Raw genomic sequence first — 18,952 nt, forward strand, 5'->3', positions numbered from 1 at the left:
CATAGATTAATGAAAAACAAAAATCCTAAAATAAAACCCACCTGTAGAATCTGGGTAGGTATGCAAACTCTACAGCATAACATATTTTTTTTATGAAATAATCCTTCATGACTTTGCAAAAAATATAAACATGGCAATGAAGAGCCATCATTGACCCCTGTAATATCTTTCATTAAAGGGTGTGAGTTCAAAATTCTGTGCATCTGCATTTCCCTAGGATATTTTATGGCCAGGTATTCTTTTAAAGGTTGGCAATTGTTTTACTTCCAATTTTTTCTCATATGTTTGCACAGGGTGCCTTCAGCTTACATGCCGTTACAGCACTTTTGTCATGGGAGAAAAGAGAATCAAAAAGTAAAGCAAATGGAAGGAAAAATAAGATTTGTCTTTAGTTTTCTATGGGAAACAAAAACAGAACCGCAGATGCTGTGAATGAGCCAGCTGTGGTTAATCCTACAGAGGTTTTCAGCTGCTCATCTAAATAGTTAGATTGGGATTTAGTAACAGGGAATGCAAGAGGGTCCAGAAAAATACCTGCTGTATTTACACTGCAATTTTTCACTGTATTACCACTGTAATCCAGTGGTTATTACCACTGTAATACACGGTATTACCACTGCAATTTTTCATTCTTTAAAATGCTCAATCCCCCAAAACCAGGAGGATTTGGCTGAAGGGAAATAAAAGTTTTGCAAGAGCCAGGCCTGATATTATGGGAGGTTTTTGGAGTCTGTATTTCTCCCTCTGACCTCCTGGAGTCCCAGCAGCCCTGCTGGGTTCTGTGGGTGCTTCCAGGAGCTCAGAGCTCAGCAGGGACCAAATGCTCTGCTGTAGTGTTGTGAGGGTCCCCAGGATGAGGTGAGAGATGAGAATTTGACTCCAAGTTCTCAGAATAATATATAAATAATTATAATATAATATATTATAACATATAATTATAATATCATATTACGCAATAATATTTAATTATACAATATATTATATATCATATGTAATGCAATTTAATATAATTTAATGTAATATAATGTAATATAATGTAATGTAATGTAACGTAATGTATTGTAATATAATATAATATAATATAATATTATATTATATAATATAATATAATATAATATAATATAAATATTTATTATATATTGTAGATTATATATTATATATAATATGTAATTATATATTATTTTATATAATGTATTATTACATATATAATAATATTTATATTATATTATATTATATTACATTACAATACATTACATTATATTATATTACAATACATTATATTACATTATATTACTAAAACTATACTAAAGAAAGAAAAATGATACAGCAGAAGTCTAAATCAAGAATGATAATGAAAGCTCGTGACTGACTCCTCAGAGTCAGACACAGCTGATGGTGATTGGTCATTAATTAAAAGCAATTCACATGTTTGGATAAACAGTTCTCCAAATCACATCCCAGAGGAGGAAAACATGGAGAAGCTGAGGCTTCTCATCTTCCCAGGAGGAGAAATCCTGGCAAAGGGATTTTTCAGAAAACATCACAGTGACACTCTGCTGGCTGCAGCTCCCACTGCCCGGTAGGAATAAAGGGCTCTGCTTAGGAAAGGGCTCCCTCTCCTGCTCCTGCTGAGACCAAAGCAGCTCTGTGAGGGAGGGAATTGTTCCCAATCCCTCCCTGCCTGCAGGGATGGAGCACAGACAGGACGGCAGCACATCCTGTGGGTCACCCCCCTTCCAGCCCAGCTTCTCCAAAGGTTGGGAAGTGCCAGTGTCCAAACACATCAGAGTGAGCCACTGAACCACAGAGCTGTTTACGTTGGAAAAGACCTTCAAGATCATCAAGTCCAACCAGCATTGCCCTGTCCACCACCAAACCCTGTCCCCAAGTGCCACATCCACACAGCTCTGGAGCACTTCCAGACGTGGTGATTCCATCACTGCCCTTGGCAGCCTGTTCCAATGCCTGACCAGCCTTTCAGGGAAGAAATCTTCCCTAATATCCAAACTAAAACTCCCCTGACACAACTTGAGCCCATTCCCTCTCCTCCTGTCCCTGTTCCCTTGGAGAAGGCCTGATCCCCCCAGCTGTCCCCTCCTGTCAGGAGCTGTGCAGATCCTAAAGGTCCCCTCTGATCCCCCTTTTCTCCATGCTGAGCCCCTTCCCAGCTCCCTCAGCCCCTCCTGGTGCTCCAGACCCTTCCCCAGCTCTGTTCCCTTCTCTGGACTCACTCCAGCCCCTCAAAGCCTTTCTTGTCACAAGGGGCCCAAAAGTGCCTGCAGGATGTGAGGTGTGGCCTCAGCAGTGCTGAGCAGAGGGGACAATCCCTGCCCTGGCCCAGGCCAGGTGCCCTTGGCCTTCTTGGCCACCTGGGCACTCCAGTTCAGCCACTGTCACCAGCACCCCCAGGTCCCTTCCCACTTTTCCAACTTTTCCAGCCACTCTTCCCAAAGCTGTGGTGCTGGCTGGGATTGTTGTGACCCCGTTGTAGGACCCAGCTGCCAACAAGGGAGGTTTGTATCAGACTTTTCACTGATTTTCAGCAAGTCTTTCCAGGGAATTCCACACAGAGAATTCCACCACATCTCTGAGCCTCATCCATAATGAACTGTCCATTCATTGATTAGCCAGTATCAGGAATAATACACTCAATATTCTCAGCTTTGGAGCTGCCAAAGGCCACTGAATTCTCTTCTCTACCTCAATCAATGCTGAGTGTGAGGAAAAATTCATCCTGAGAGTGGAAAGGATGAAGGGATGGGGCAGCACTACCTTATAGGGTCAGCACTACCTTATAGGACCAGCACTACCTTATAGGACCAGCCAAGCTGTATGAAACCAGAGTTTTAAGACTTTGACTGCGGCACTTTGGCCTATTACACATTAATCTTTTACAAACTAAATGAATGTGGAATGCTGGCCCTGTGGAATGCTCTCTTCAGCAAATTTTTGGTTCCAAACAGGAAGCAAGTGCCACTCCTGGCCCATCTGCAGCTCCAGCATACCCCCAGTTTTATAATTCCTACAACCTTAACTTATAAATGCACTTATACCTAATGTATAACTGCTTCCTTCTCCATAGGGTCTCCACATAACAGTATCTCAATAAACAATTAAACTAGAAAATAAAGTAGCAAAATTAATTTAAAGAAATTAGTGTTAGTGTTAAAATTTAAGAAATGCTACGCCTCCCACTCTTACATTTTATCCAGAAAAAAAAAATTAAAAATATAAATTAAGAACATAAGATAGAGAAAAGCCAAAAATATATAGTTGGAGTTCTCTGAGGGAGACATTTCTAAAATTTTTATACTATGAAATAATACAGAAAAAATAATAAAAACTCAGTTTTAGCATAATATCCCCAGAAACACTCTCACCTGTGGCCTGACAATCGACTCTCAGCTTTCCTGAGGGATCTTTCCTTCTTTTCTCTCCCAGCCCCTGAATGCCTGTGAGGGACGCTCACTTTAAGGCTTTTCTCACTGCTGTCTGCACCAGAGCTTGCAAGAGATTTCCTTTCCTTCTCTCTCTCAGACAGCAGCTTGGACAAAAAGTCCTCTGCATCTCTGGGGCTGTTCCTTGGTTTTTCAGAGGCAGAGCTGGTGTGTGAGCTTAGCACGGTCCTGGATGCAAATTCCAGGTGGGATTTTGTTGGAGATGCTTTGCTCTCCTGCAGATCAGGGCTTGGGACCCTCAGGTCGTGCTCTTCGTGCTCCTCGCCCCTGGGCTGGGCTGTGCTGCTGGTGCTCGTGGATCTTTTGGAAATCCTCCTTTTCTGGGGATCCTGGAAGAAAGGGCCATGAAAACCACAGATTAAAATTTCACCTTTATCTTTAAATTTTACCTTTATCTTTAAATAAACACAAAAAAGCAAAGGAAAGCTCTAGCACTGATTTCTGACCTGACCTATTCATTCATTTTTATGAGGCAGCTTAGAGAGTAAATCAGATTTTTTAAAAAAATCAGTAATAAAATAAAGACAAACACTTTCACTTACAATTTGACCAGTATTAAAGATGCTGCCTACCATTGAAACATGTTTCCATATTTTTACCAGGAACAACAATAAATTATCTCCTAAGAGCTAATTTTAGGATTGTATCTAGCTCAGAAAATCAACACATAAAGGATATTTTACTGGTACCTAGCCTATAGGTATCTAGTCTTTACTTCTAAATCAAAAATATTTACAAATATCCAACTAATTCATTCAATTTCCACATCCTCTTCAGTACTACCTAAATGTCATAGCTAAATATTTAAATTTCTCATTATCACAAGCTTAATTTTACACTGGAAAAGTCCCTGTAATTGTATAAAAGAAGCATAAAGAAAAAAAAATAGGCAAGAAATTTTTAACTGTGCTTTGAAAGCACTTCTTAATGGAATTTGGTCTGGTGTGATCAATTCAGAAACATATTTTCAACTGGAAGCGATCTTCAGTTCCAAACTGCTGCTGAATAAATGTGGGGTCTTGGAAAAACCAGAGTAAAACAGATACTGTGAAGGTAACAAAGCAATTTTCATGGGAAAAATGGAAAACCAAATCTGTCAAGAGATTTCAAGAATGGGCAAGAATTATAGAGGAATTCAGTGACCTGAGATCACAGACATGCAGGGGGTGATTGCCTGCAGTGGTTTTATCTGAAATTCTGAATGAAGCACAACAACTTCCCTAACTTACCCCTTCTTTTCAGCCTGCAGATTTAATAATGCATTAACATGCAAAAGCCATTTGAACATTATTTGCAAGTGACTTTTTAAGCCCAGCAAGCTGGATATAAAATCCATGGGCAACTCAAACATTTTGTAAATTGTTGGGAATCACCTCTGGTGGACTTGCCACTGGTCCAGCCATCATTCCTCTGGCAATGAGACCAGCCCTGGGCCTGGACTTCTCCTTCCCTGTGGATTTCAGCTCCTCAGAAATCACAGCTGCTTTTAAATCCTCTTGACTGTCTTTGAACTTCTTGTCCCAAGCACAGGGTGAGCTACTGCTGTGGGTTGTCCCCGTGTGGCATTTTTCACTTCTGTGTTGATGTTTTCTGGGTGCAGGGATTTTATCCAGGGGATTCTCAGCATCATGCCTAGAAGGAGAAAGAGGAAAAAGCTTAAAACAGCAAAGTTATGCACAAGTAAATTAATAAAACCAGCTAACTAGAGCACTGCTGTCAAATTAAATTGCATTTTACCTTGAAATGGTAATCAAACGCAGTTACTTTTCATCTAAACATTTGGAAGTAGGACTCCAGGACATTATGTCACCATTATTATGTGTCACAATTGGTTATAATATGGGTAACAGCATCCCATGATTACTTATTTTGCTGTAAAAAGTGTTCAAACTGAGAGAAGGGAAATTTACATTAGATATTGAGAAGAAGTTCTTTCCTGTGAGGGTGGGGATGCCCTGGCACAGGGTGCCCAGAGCAGCTGTGGCTGCCCCTGGATCCCTGGCAGTGCCCAAGGCCAGGTTGGACAGGGCTTGGAGCAACCTGGGACAGTGGGAGGTGTCCCTGCCCATCCAGGGGGTGGAATGAGATGAGCTTTTAGCTCCCTTCCAGCCCAATCCATTCTGTGATTGTATATCATAGCAGAAAGTAAAACTTATTTGTTATATCAGACAGGTCCTAAGCTACACTCAGCAGTTCCTGTTCCTTCTCCATGTTTGAAAATGTAACACTTTTGCTCACATCCTCTGATCTCCTGTAACTTAGACTGACTCTACTGACCCTTCTCACTCTTTGTTCAGCTGTAGAACACTTTCTTTAGTCCAAAAACAAAAACACTTTTGTGATGGAAATTATTTTACTGAGTAGTTCCCAGTTCCGTGTCCATTTAAAAATTTATAAATTCTGTGTAACTCAAAACCACTAGCCTTTCTTAACACAAGGAAACAAGTCCATGAATTTGTTATTCCCTCTGGGATGTTTTCCTCCATCCTAATTCACTGTAAAGCAAGTCCATAAGTTGAAACATCTTGTACCACAAACATGTTCCTTTTATTTAACCCATTTTTCCAGAAGTGTGTCTCGTGTGGTGAGGACACACTGTGTGTGATGTGTATGATGTCTTGAGAAGGCTGACCTAGAGCAGAGGCTGGACAGAGCTAAAGAATAAAGCAGGGATTTATTCAAAGGCCTCCATGGCTGCACCTTGGGCAGCACCAGAGCCCAGCCAGGGCTGCACCCAAGATGAACCAAAATGGCCCCAAAATGCACGAGCGCTCCCGGGGTCTCTCCCTGGGATCAGTTCTGCTCCATTTGCACCTTGCAGCTCATTGTCCCATTCCAGCTTTAGCCCAGGCAGTCCCACCCTGCTTGTTTTTCTCTCTCCAGCCCACGGTGTTTGTGCTCTGGGGCTGAGATTTGGCTCATTTGTCCTTGGTGCCCAGCTGGAGCAGGAATTGTTTTGTCTCCCTGCTCTGTGCACAGAGCTCACCATGCCCTCATGTGAAGAACAACAGAACTACAGACAAAAGCAGCACAGAATCTGAAAATATAAAAGCTAAAACCTGAGGCATCATGTATGTAAACTGAAGGGAGCCTGATGTGCCTCTGGAATCATCAGGAAAAGCAAGGACTGCTACTCCCAACCCAGCTCCACATAACCCCTCACTGCCAAGGGGCGCTGGCTCAGAGGCTGTTTTAAGTTACAGACACTCACAGCAACCTCCCAGAGCAAAGTTAAAAGCAAATCAGACTCATTAATAATGAACCAATGCAGAGTCATGTCCGATTAAACTTTCCACCCCTGACAGCATGGTTAAAAGTTACACAGGTGGTTGAAATTAAAATTGATTTCGGGCACTGCCTGGCTGACCTTGGCAATCTCTGGTTTTCCCTTGTCCAAAGGGAATGGCAAGGGTGAGAATGAGCCTCAGGGCAGAAGGCAGGGTTAGATGGGACACTGGGAAGAAATTCTTCATTGTGAGGGTGGTGAGGCTGGCATAGGGGTCCCAGAGCAGCTGTGGCTGCCTCTGGATCCTTGAAGTGTCCAAGGCCAGGCTGGAAGGGGCTTGGAGCAGCCTGGGATAGAGGAATAGGATGGAATGAGATGATCTTGAAAGCCCCTTCCAACATTAACACCACTTAGCACTGCTGTGTCCTCCCAGAGCAGTGTCAGGGACTCCCCTGTGGGACAGATCCATGAAAAGGAAAGAAAAATGGATTAAAAAAACAAAAAGAGGAAGAAAAACAAGAAAAGGGGAAAAAAGCTTTTGCTCTGCGTCCTTTTCAAGTGTTACTTCTGAGTTCAACTTAAAACATCTTGGCTTTCTTCCCCTATAAGAAATGACTTCATGGGTTTTTTTCAGGCACTGATGCTCAGACTTGGCTGCTTGGAGCATGCTGCATTTAGGAAGAAGAGCAAAACCTGATTAATTCCCTGAGGGTGGAGGCTGGGAAGACGAATTACATTTCTGTGCCCATTTTACAAGCTTCCTATGGAAGTACAAGGCTGTTAATCCTCTTTGAGGCACCAATAAATGAAAAACTTGGTTACATGCTATTTTCAGGTATTCTGCAAGGTCTGAACCTGCACTATTTTAACAACACTGAATTTAAGAACATTAAAACTTGCTTTTGCTTATGTAAGGCATGAATATATTCATAGTTTGAGCACAGGTGGTTTGTTTTACCTCCAAACCTGCTTCAATTTGACTATTTCCAATGTGAAAGGCATGAAATTTCCTACTTCAATGTGCTTCAGTGACTGAGAGCTGCAATTGAGGTTATCAGTCTTCATAATTGGCAGGGAACATAAAATATCATTTTTGAAGGGTGGCTTGCACAGGAAATTTTAATAATCTAGAAAATTAAGTTTGTGTTATGAGGATAACTAACAAAACAAAGTTGAGCTCAAGATATAAATGATAAAACATTTAAAACTCTTTCCCTTCATTAAGAAAAAACAAGTGAATACACAGAGATAAGAGAAATACATCAGAGAGTACCTGGAGGGCTGAGTTTTGCCCTCATCCAGAGCATTGGCATTGCCATGGTCCTCATCCAGGGGGTCAGGGGGGTGGGATGCTGAGCTCTTACTCTGAGGAGCTGCCAGAGCAGAGCTGGAACCAGAGCTCCTGGAAGTGCCACGGCGCTCCAGGAAATAATTGGTAATAATTTCCAGCAGTGTCTTCAGTGGGTTCTCCTTTGCCTGGCCAAATAGAGAGATAAAATGTGGGAAATTAATTTGTAGGGAATTCTCCAGGCCTGACAGAAGCCTCACACAGTGTGTGCATCTGTGTGCAAACCTTGAGAGGAGAAATGCTGACTGGGAAATGCCATGGAATGGACAGACATTGCTGAGAGAGAAATGGAACGAGAAACAAGCTTCAAATAAGACTGGATACTTTAGAGAAATGAGCTATGAAAGATGCATTGTAGTGAGACCCACGAGGGGTAATTTTAAATGATTGGCTTTAAGGCATTTTCAGCATGGTGTGGCTAAAGCTGATAGGCCAAGAAACACTTTATAATGTATTGCAATTAGGAAATAATTAGCTTCTGATTGTGATGGTGCAAATGATAACATCTGTATTGTCTCACCCTTCACATGAGACTGAAAATGGAATAAAATTTTTTAAAACATCTCTCAGTTGCCCCAGCTCTGGGTCGGAAAAGGGAATAATCCAACAATAAAGTTCTTGGTGGCTACTGAAATGCTGTGTTAGTCTGGCTGCAGGGCCTGACTTTTACAATGTAAAGCTACTGAACATTTTAATTGTTTCCCAGAGTTACCTGAGGGTGCATTCCAGGAGGGACTGCACAAACAATCCAGGGAAATGGAAGATGGCACCTAGAGAATGTCAAGAGCTCAAAGGTGCTGCTGTGTTAAGTGAAGGAAGAAGGACACAAAAAAACAACCTGTCACGGTGATTTCTTACCCTCATTTTAGCTAAATATTCCAAAATGTGGAAACTGTGCCAGAATGCAACTTTTCTACACTGGGAGAGGGTTTTTTGAAGTGGCATTTATAGACTTTATATGAAGATACCAAAAGCACTGTGATGCCTCAAGTTATGAGTGAAGTATTCATATTGCATTTCCAAGGATAATAAATACCAGAAGTGTAATTTCCATCTGCTGTGCCACATATAAATGGAAATGCAGATGGAAATGGGCATGCAAGGACACTTGCACGTGGTGCCAGGTGTTCCCTCACCTTGTTCTGTTTGTACAGGGAGTGCAGGTGCAGGACATTCTTGAGCTCATTCCTGTTGTTGATGCTGAGTGCAGAGCGGGGAAGCTCCCGGTCCATGGTGCTGATGGTTTTCTTCAAACCCTGAGGAGGAAAAGTGTCAGAGGCCAAAGCTTTTGCTCTGGGTTTTTGGTGGGTGTGACATGAAACTTGTGGATGGCAGCAATCAGGAAATCCTCAGAACCTGTGCTGTAATGGTACACAACTGAATTATAGCAGCCCATGGGTGTGAGAATAATTGAGGTGGCTACATGAGATGGAAACTGCTGAACAGAGAAAAACAAAAACCTCTATGCAGGTGACTTCAGCTGCTAAACAGCCTCCTAAGACTGATGGTCTGTATGAAATGCCCTGAGCTGAAGTTATTCCAGCCAGCCTCAGGCTGGAAATTGTGGGAACACAGAACATCCCTCTGGCTGTCCAGAATGGCCAAGACCCCTGCCAGGGGGCTCAGAGACCCTGGCACGGAGCCCAAAACACCTGTGGGTTTGATTATGACCCATGGAGAAAATTACCAACCTTAGATGAAGATCTGCAAGCCACAACAGTTTAGGTAGAATAATAGTGAAGTTATCACAGGGTGGAAAAGTAGATTTTGGGGGTTTTGGTATGGGGCTTCAGGAGGCAAGATGGAGGAATCTGGGTGTGTCCAGCCTTTCTCCTTCTTCTTCTTGGCCTCCATCTTCTGCTGTGATGTTGGCACTTTTAGATTGGTTTAGAGTAGGAGCTCACTGTCTAACATAGGTGATAGGAATTGGAAAGTTATGGTAAATATTGTATATGTAGTTTTTAGTATAAAGACATAACACTGCCCCTGGGGCAGGCAGAGTGCCTGGAACTGTCCTGCTGGATGGACCTGGGCAGGGCAGGAGAAAGAATTTTATAGATAAGAAACAATAAACAACCTTGAGACCGAGAAATGAAGAGCTCTGACTCCTTCAAGTGCTGGGCTGGGAAAAGAGACTTAACATTCTTGGGGTCACAGTGACCAAAAGATCCCGAGAGGAAATCAGTCAGATCTCCATGGCATCAGCTGGTTTGGGATCTTCAACTTTCACTCTGTGGTCAGCACCCATGGGCACCTCAAAGATAAAACCCATGGGCATCTCACTTTCTGGGGAGAGACACTGATTTATTGTGAGTCAGATCCCAAAATAATTTAGGTGGTACAACACCAGGCTACTATTTTGAGAAAGAAAGCCCTGATTCCTTCTGTGGAGGGTTATTGTCACAACAAAGGATTTCTTTTTCTGCTGACAGAGCGTCTGGCTCGGATTTATGAAATTGAGGGCAAGTTGTGGTAAATAAAGGATCATCATCCCTGTAGGCTCTGATGTGCATGAAAGATCTGGAGGGAGCAGAAGCACAAAGGATTATCAGTGCCCCTTGTTTTGAAAATGTGAATTTGGACACAGGATGCAAAACGTGAGACTGAGGTTTGTGTAACACTTAATGGGACAGCGGCTGCTTAATTTCTGATATAACTCATTCCTGACACAGGGGGTCCAACATCAGCAATATTTCCTAAGGATTGAACATAAATAAAAAGTAATAGGTGCTGCTACATGGAAATGTGAAGGTGGTTTCCAGTCTGCTCAATCCCACACTCCCCACATGCCTGTGTAGTCCAAAATTTGCTTTACAGTATTACATCTGTGACAGGTACAATGGCTTCTTCCCTCCCCTTATCTCAATTCCTTTCCCAACCACCAAAAAATGGGGTTTCTGCTGAGTTATTACTGAAAACTGGGCTGGGGGGGAATGCATGTTAGCAGTTTCCCTAAAACTGTGATCTTTTGCCTTTAAAAAAACAAATTAAAATACGAGTAAGATTATGTAAAATATAAATATATATTTATATAAAAATATAAATATGATTTTATATTATTTATATATTAAATATATTTTATATAAAATATTATTAAGACTATATAAAATATAAATATATAAATATGTATAAATAATATATTATTATTTTTATATATATAAATATATACATTCCTATATTATAAATATATATATATTTATATATTATAAATATATGTGTATTCTTATATGATGGCTATAATAGATACATATGATCTATTTACATATAGATATATTATACAAAATAATTATAATTAATATAATATGGTATAATATAATATAATATAATATAATATAATATAATATAATATAATATAATATAATATAATATAATATAATATAATATAATATGGTATAATATAATATAATATAATATAATATAATATAATATAATATAATATAATATAATATAATATAATATAATATAAATATTCTATTTATTTATATAAAATATATTCTATACTTATACCATATTATATTATACCATATTATATTAATAATTGTATTAAATATTTTATATTTTTAAATAAAATTATATAAAAATAATTTTAAATATTTTTTTTAAATTAGGCTTTGTATGCCTCTTGCAAACCCAAGGACAACAGCAAAACAGTCAATTAATGAAGGAAGAAAAGAAAATAAAATTTAATTTTTTTTTTAAAACCCAAAAACCTGCAAACAACACGAAAAACCAAACTGAAAGTGCGTTTCTCGATTTAATTCCCAGTCTCGCAGGCGCGCGTGGGTAAGGCTGGGCTTCCCCCGAGCAGGAGGAAGCAGCTCCATCCCCGGCAACAAAAGGGCACTGTGGGAGATGTAGTCCAGCCGCTCACCCCGGAGCCTCCCCCTTCCCACCCAGCTGATTTCGGTCCGGATAAACCCCCGAGCATCCCTGAATTCTCCTTTTCCCGGAGCATCCCTGAATCCCCCTTTTCCCGGAGCATCACCGGATCCTCCTTCTCCCCTTTATCCATCCCCAGCGGGGCTCAGCGGGCAGGAAAAGCACACGAGTTTACCTTTCTACTGAGAAACTCTCTCACCAGTGATGCGGCCACTTCTTGCACCAGGGCGTTGTCCATGTTTTGAGGCGGAAAAGGCGGATTTTGGGTGCGGGACGGAGCCCGCGGGGAGGCGGCGCTGGGGAGCGCGGCATGGGAGACACGGAGCGCTCCTCCCACGGCACACGGGGAGGGATGGAGGCGGGGGAATTGGGGATGCGGGGAAGTTGGGGAGAACGGGGGGAAAAAAACCCAAACCGAACCAAGCCAAAAACCCACCAAAACAAAACAAAAAAAAAAAAAAAAAAAAACAAAAAAACAAAACAAAAAAAACAAAACCAAAAAAACAAACAAACAACGACAACAACAAAGAAACTCACACAAAAAAAACCCACCAAAAAAAAAAAAAACACACCAGCAACACCCCCCCAAAAAAAGCTCCCCCCAAAAAAACCACCCCAAAACCAAAATAAAACCAACCAAAAACCACACAAAAGAACGAAAGAACGCACAAAAACCCCCCAAAAACAAAACAAAAATCCAACCAACCAAACAAACAAGAAACCCACGCAAAACCCCACCAAAAACACAAAAAACCCAAAACCGCCCCAAAAAACCCACAAAAAAATCCCAAAAACACACACAAAAAAAAACCAAAAAAACCCCAGAAACAAACCCAAAAATCAAAACAAAGCAAAAAGAAACAAAAATAAACACACCACCAACCCCCCCCAAAAAAGAACACAAAAAAATCTCCCCAAAAAAAAACACAAAAAAAACACCCCAAAACCAAAACAAAGGCAACCAAAAACCACACGAAAAAACGCACAAAACCCCCCCAAAACTAAACAAAAATCCAACCAAACAAACAAAGAAAAAATCCACACAAAACCCCCACAAAAACACAAAAAAACCCAAAACCCCCCCAAAAAACCACAAAAAAATCCCCAAAACACGCCAAAAAACAAACAAAAAAAACCACCAAAAAACCCCAAAAACAAACCCAAAAATCAAAACAAAGCAAAAAGAAACAAAAATAAACACACCACCAACCCCCCCCCAAAAAAAACCACAAAAAATCTCCCCAAAAAAAAAAACACAAAAAAAACCACCCCAAAACCAAAACAAAACCAACCAAAAACCACACGAAAAAAACGCACAAAAACGCCCAAAAACAAAACAAAAATCCAACCAAACAAACAAACAAAAAACCCACGCAAAACCCCCAGAAAAACACAAAAAAACCCAAAACCCCCCAAAAAACCACAAAAAAATCCCAAAAGCACACCAAAAAAAAAAACACCTAAAAAACCCCACAAACAAAGCCAAAAATCAAAACAAAGCAAAAAGACACAAAAATAAACACACCACCACCCCCCCAAAAAAAGAACACAAAAAAATCTCCCCAAAAAAAACCCACCCCAAAACCAAAACAAAACCAACCAAAAACCACACGAAAAAATGCACAAAAACCCCCCAAAAACAAAACAAAAATCCAACCAAATAAAACAAACAAAAAACCCACACAAAACCCCCACAAAAACGCAAAAAACCCCAAAACCCCCGAAAACAAAACACAAAAAAATCCCAAAAACACACCAAAAAAAACCACCAAAAAACCCCAAAAACAAACCCAAAAATCAAAACAAAGCAAAAAGAAACGAAAATAAGCAAAGAAAATAAAAGAAATCCACACAAAAAGCGTATAAAAAACTCACAAAAACCCCCAAAAACCCAACAAAAAACCTCAAAAAAACCATCCAGAAAAAAACCCACGAGAAAACCTCCAATAAACCCCATCAAAAATACCAAAAACCCCCTCTGAACCAACAAAAAAACAAACAAAGCTTAAATTTGAAATAAAATAATTAAATGATAAATTATGTTGTAAATGACAAATATCGTTATTTGTTTTCATCTTTATGTAGTAATTTTTGTTCTGCAAGGTTTAATTGTGGAAAACAATTCACTGCTTAGGGTTTCAAAAGTTTAACAACAACAACAACAACAATAATAATAATAATCGTTATCATTATTAAAATTATTATTATTATTATTGGAATTTTTTATGGCAGACTCCCTCTGCTAATAATAATAATAATAATAATAATAATAATAATAATAATAATAATAATAATAATAATAATAATAATAATAATATTTTATATTAGTTTATTAAATTATATTAAATTATTATTATAAATAGAAATAATATAAAAGAAAATATAAAATGCTAGAAATATATATTTATATAAAAAACATATATTATAATTATATAATATAATTATAATAATATACTTATAATAATTATTACAAATAATAACTTGCAATTACTGCTTTTCATTATAGTTACATATTATAATATCAGCTTTTTTGCAAATATTAAAATGGATTTCATATGTGTAGTGTTAAAGTAACTTTGCTATAAACATACAGTTTTTATTTCTCTTGTTTATTAAAGTTAGACATAGGTAAATAGCTGATATAAGTTTGTGTTATAGATATATATTATAATGTTTTTTTGCAAATATTATAATATGATTACAATATAATTATAATATAATTATTACAAATAATAATTTGTAATTACTGCTTTGCCTTATATATACATATTATAATTTTGGCTTTTTTGCAAATATTAAAATGGATCTCATATGTGTAGTGTTAAAGTAACTTTTTTATGAAGATATAGTTTTTATTTCTCTTATTTATTAAAGTTGGACGTAGTACTGAAGTAGCTGATATAAGTATGCATTATAGATACATATTATAATATTGGCTTTTTGCAAATATTGTAATATAATTATAATAATATAATTATAAAAATTATTACAAATAATAATGTGTAATTACTGCTTTTCATTATAGATACATATTAAATTATTGGCTTTTTGTAAATACTAAAATAGATTTTATATGTGTAATGTTAAAGTAACTTTGTTATACTGTTTTCATTTCTGTTAACTTTTAACCTTTGCTCTATGAGTAAAACCAATTTTACTTATAGAGCACCATTTTACTAAAGGCACACACACCTGTGTGTGCCTTTAGTAAAGTGGTGCTCTATGAGTAAAATTGTATAAAACAAAAGAGAAAGAAAAGAAAAACAAAATTGCATCTGCTAAGTAAAGCTGAATTTCTCACACTGGCACTGTCTGGGGTGGGAGATTCATCAGCTGAGCCTTTCCTTATAGGTTATACCTGCATCAGGCAGTGATATAATGTGATCAGGGCTGAGATTGTGGTGCCACTTTTGGGCCAGGGGAGCTGATTAAAGTACCCTGTGCCCCTGGGGGTTTAGGTTCCACAGCCTGGCCACCCTCTTCCAAAATCTGACCCCTCTTGTGTGGGTCATTTTCCCTGTCTGTTCCAAACTCCCCCTGCTGTCGCTCCTGCTGTTCTGTTGCACTCCTTGAACTGAGCCCTCCAATGTCAGTGTTTTACTCTGGATTTTACTTCCCCCACATTCAGTAGTTGCACACAGCCTGTAAGGCCTTCCCAAGTCTTTTATTTCACTTTTTTTTTTTTCAATGAATCATGCACAGACTCCATCCAAATCTCTTTGATGAACAGGAGATCAGGCAGGGTTTGAGGTTTTATAGTGGATGCTGCTCCAGCATCATGTCAGGCTCAGGTTCTCACTGCAGTGTACCTGATCTGGCTTGCTGTGTCCCTTCAGAGCTCCCCAAATAATTCCAGTTGTGTTGTTAAGCTCAATTCCTTTTCTTAGTTACTATTTTGGAATATAGTAAGTGTTCCCAGTGTTGTTTCATTTATCTCAGGGCTGTGGCCCACTTCCTACAGCCTCCAGCCCTGCAGGCTGCATCCCTGCCCTGGAAAGGACCTCCTGGAGGCCAAATTGTGCAGAGTTTCATCAAAACTTAGTCTGCTGCCAATTAAGCTGAGCCTGAGGTGTTCAGTTTTCTGCAGGGCTGCTGTGGTGGATTATAGGCTTGGTGTTAACCACCTGCATGACCTTTTGGAGATGAGATTCACATTCTCTGACATTCCCTTTCCTCCAAGGCCTTCAGAATGATTTTTGGATGCATTGGGTAGCAGCATCTGCCGAGGTGTGATGCTCTTGAGGCACAGAGGTGCCTGCCCACCTCATCCCTGTGGTGCTAAGATTTGATTATTCTCCTCCATGTCAGGGACAGCAAGACAAATTTGGGAGTACAATGCTCTGTGTGATGCTGTTCACAGGGGTTTTTGGATGAGGGAAGAGATGAGGATCTGACTCCATGTTTCAGAATGTTTGATTTATTATTTTATTTTATATATATTATATTAAAACTATACTAAAAGAATAGAAGAAAGGATTTAATCAGAAGGCTGGCTAAGAATAGAATAAGAAAGAATGATAACAAAGGCTTCTGTCTCAGACAGAGAGTCCGAGCCAGCTGGGCTGTGATTGGCCAGTAATTACAAAGATCCACATGAGACCAATCACAGATGCACCTTTTGCATCCCACAGCACCAGATAATCATTGTTTACATTTTGCTCCTGAGGCCTCTCAGCTTCTCAGGAGAAAAAGTCCTAAGGAAAGGATTTTTTAGAAAATATCATGGCTACAGCTCAGTAATTCACAGACAAGAAACCAGCTTACAATGGTTCCACTGAGAAAAAAATCTTTTTTTTCTTAACTCAGCAGCTGCATCCCACCTGCTCCACTTTCCCAGGTGCTGCAGAGGGATTCCTGAGGCATTTCCCACATTTCCTTGATCTCTGGCTGAGCAAAGGGCTGAGCAGCCACACGCTGGGGACGTGGCACTGCTGTCTGTGCAGGTCTGATAATCAACAGGAACTGGGGCTGCCTTGTGGGTTTCTGGTATTAACCAGTCCTGGAGGTCACAAGCGTCCCTGTCCCTGCTCCAAGGTGGTGGCAGTCATTATTGGCCTGTGGCTGTCATTATGGCAGGCACCTCCTATCACTCACCAGCTGCAGCTGCAGGACAATCTAGTTGCTTCAGCATCACCAGCTGCTGATCATATGAGTTTTGTCTTGGTTTGGAAAGACAGGAGTCTGCTAAGGAAGGCAGGAGCCTCCCCTGAAATGGAGAATGTAAACCCTCCCCACCCCTCCAAAATGCTATAAATTTTCAATTAAGGGGCTCTCAGGCAAAAAATATGGGAGCAGGAAATAACAGTTCTTTAATAGGGAAAAAAAATAAAGGATAAAATAATCAATGCAGTACACTAGAACAACACTGACAGAGTCAGAACCCAACCTGACACCCTGTGGGTGAGGGTGTTGGTGGCAGTCCCATTGGAATTGTGGCTCAGCCCTCCTGCAGTGTCAGGGGTGGTTCTGCTGGAGCAGGGATCCTGTAGAGAAGGATGGATTCTTCCTCTGAAGATCCAGTGGAAGGAGAGGCAGCTGCTGTTCCTCTGGGGAATCCAGTGGAGAAGCCGTGCTGGTGTCTCAAAAACCTCTGGATTATATCTGGGTAGGAATGCTTGGCTCCTCCCCCTGGGCTCACATCTCCCAATGGGATGCTGTAGTTCTCATCAGCCATGCAGGGACATTCAATAGCTGTTATCAGCAGATGTCCCCTCCTGAGGGAGGAGTGATTGTGATCACTCAGAGAGAGAGATAAGGCAAACTGCCCACTTGACAAAAGACAACTGCCATAGAGATGGTAATTGAAAACATCTTGCCTTGCAATCTGGAACAAGTCTAAAACATTCTTCTGGTTAGGGGCTAAGGGAGGTGCTTCCAGAAATTTGACAGTTCCAGCAATCCAGCAAATGGGAGGTCTGGAATGACTCCTTAAAGTTTTCTTCGAGCATTGTGGTATCTGTAAATACCATTATTTTCCAGAATGGGTAACACTCAATGAGTGTAATGGCTCTGACTTTTAAGGTGCACCTGTAGTTGGCTGAAAACATTTTGGTAGAGAATTTAGAATACAATAAAGCCTGATACTAATGCAAAGTAATTAGAACAAAAGTAATTATGTATAGCTTGTGTAATTGTACACAGCTAGATGCGTGCTGCAGTTTGTTCACTCCTTTGTTCTCTGCTCTGTGCTTTGGAGAATATAATTGCACTTAAGCTTGATGTTTTATGCTCTGTTTAAGGTGATCTTTATTTGCCTAGTTAATGTTCCTGTGGGTTTTTGTTGAAATGCAGAACATTTCATTGTATGTAACAGCAGAAAGTGAAATGCATTAGAAGAAATTTAAATGTCAAACCCAGCAACTTTTTGTGAACAAAAGGCATTTTTGTAAACAGTGGGGTTGGAGAGTGGCTGATTTGTACAGGAAAGAAATTGGCTGGTATTTGTGGTGATGAACAAGAAAATTGATCATCCTGTGTTGGAACCCTGGCTGCTGAGAATTTCAGATTTCTGTGCTGCCAGGCACTGACCCCCAAGAGAACACTGCACTGACCTGAGGCCGTGGAGAAGCTTCCAAAATGGAATGACAGAACTGGGATTGTGGGTGTGGAGTTTGGATAGAAGTGTGTGAGATCACAGGGTGGGAAACTCAGAGTTTAAGGGTTTAGATTATAGTAATAGATATAAAGCAAGATGGAGGTTTTGGGGTGGAGGCTGGTCCTTCTTCACCTTCTTCTTCATTGGTTTGGGTGGTATTTTTGTGTAACCTTGTTGCCAAAACTTTTTTTTTTTTTTTGTCCACTTGTTTCTTTTTGTATTACCTGTCTCTTTTTTTCACCCCTTAGCTTGCTCAGAGGAGTTGGGGGGGAAAGGAGTTAAAGGCATGAGAAAGAAGCAGATGGGTCAGACCTCTGAATATACACAGGGGCACAGAATAGAGAGTAATTTACCTGGGACAGTAGTTGGAAATAAAGCTTTATAAAGCACAGAACAGACAGCACTGACCTGGGGCACAAAGACAAACAGCCCTGGCTGCACAGAGC

At 39.9% G+C, this 18,952-nt stretch overlaps 1 protein-coding gene across 4 annotated transcripts in view; it reads right to left on the minus strand.

Moving 5' to 3' along the window:
• MINDY4 (MINDY lysine 48 deubiquitinase 4) overlaps nt 1-12,214 on the minus strand; it is a 78,759-nt gene extending 66,545 nt beyond the window's left edge. For 3 of the 4 annotated variants that reach the window (XM_058026596.1, XM_058026576.1, XM_058026583.1), the window contains exons 1-5: nt 12,087-12,214; nt 9,169-9,288; nt 7,958-8,160; nt 4,832-5,090; nt 3,381-3,787 (exon numbers count right to left, since the gene is read on the minus strand). In XM_058026596.1, coding sequence (XP_057882579.1) covers nt 3,381-3,787; nt 4,832-5,090; nt 7,958-8,160; nt 9,169-9,288; nt 12,087-12,149 — 1,052 coding nt within the window. In that variant the 5' untranslated portion in view covers nt 12,150-12,214. The remainder of the gene's footprint in view (nt 1-3,380; nt 3,788-4,831; nt 5,091-7,957; nt 8,161-9,168; nt 9,289-12,086) is intronic. The other variant, XM_058026588.1, reaches the window with a different exon arrangement.
• Nucleotides 12,215-18,952: the final 6,738 nt, after the last annotated feature.

This window comes from Melospiza georgiana, chromosome 1 (assembly GCF_028018845.1).
Source record: "Melospiza georgiana isolate bMelGeo1 chromosome 1, bMelGeo1.pri, whole genome shotgun sequence".
Classification (NCBI taxonomy): Eukaryota; Metazoa; Chordata; class Aves; order Passeriformes; family Passerellidae; genus Melospiza; species Melospiza georgiana.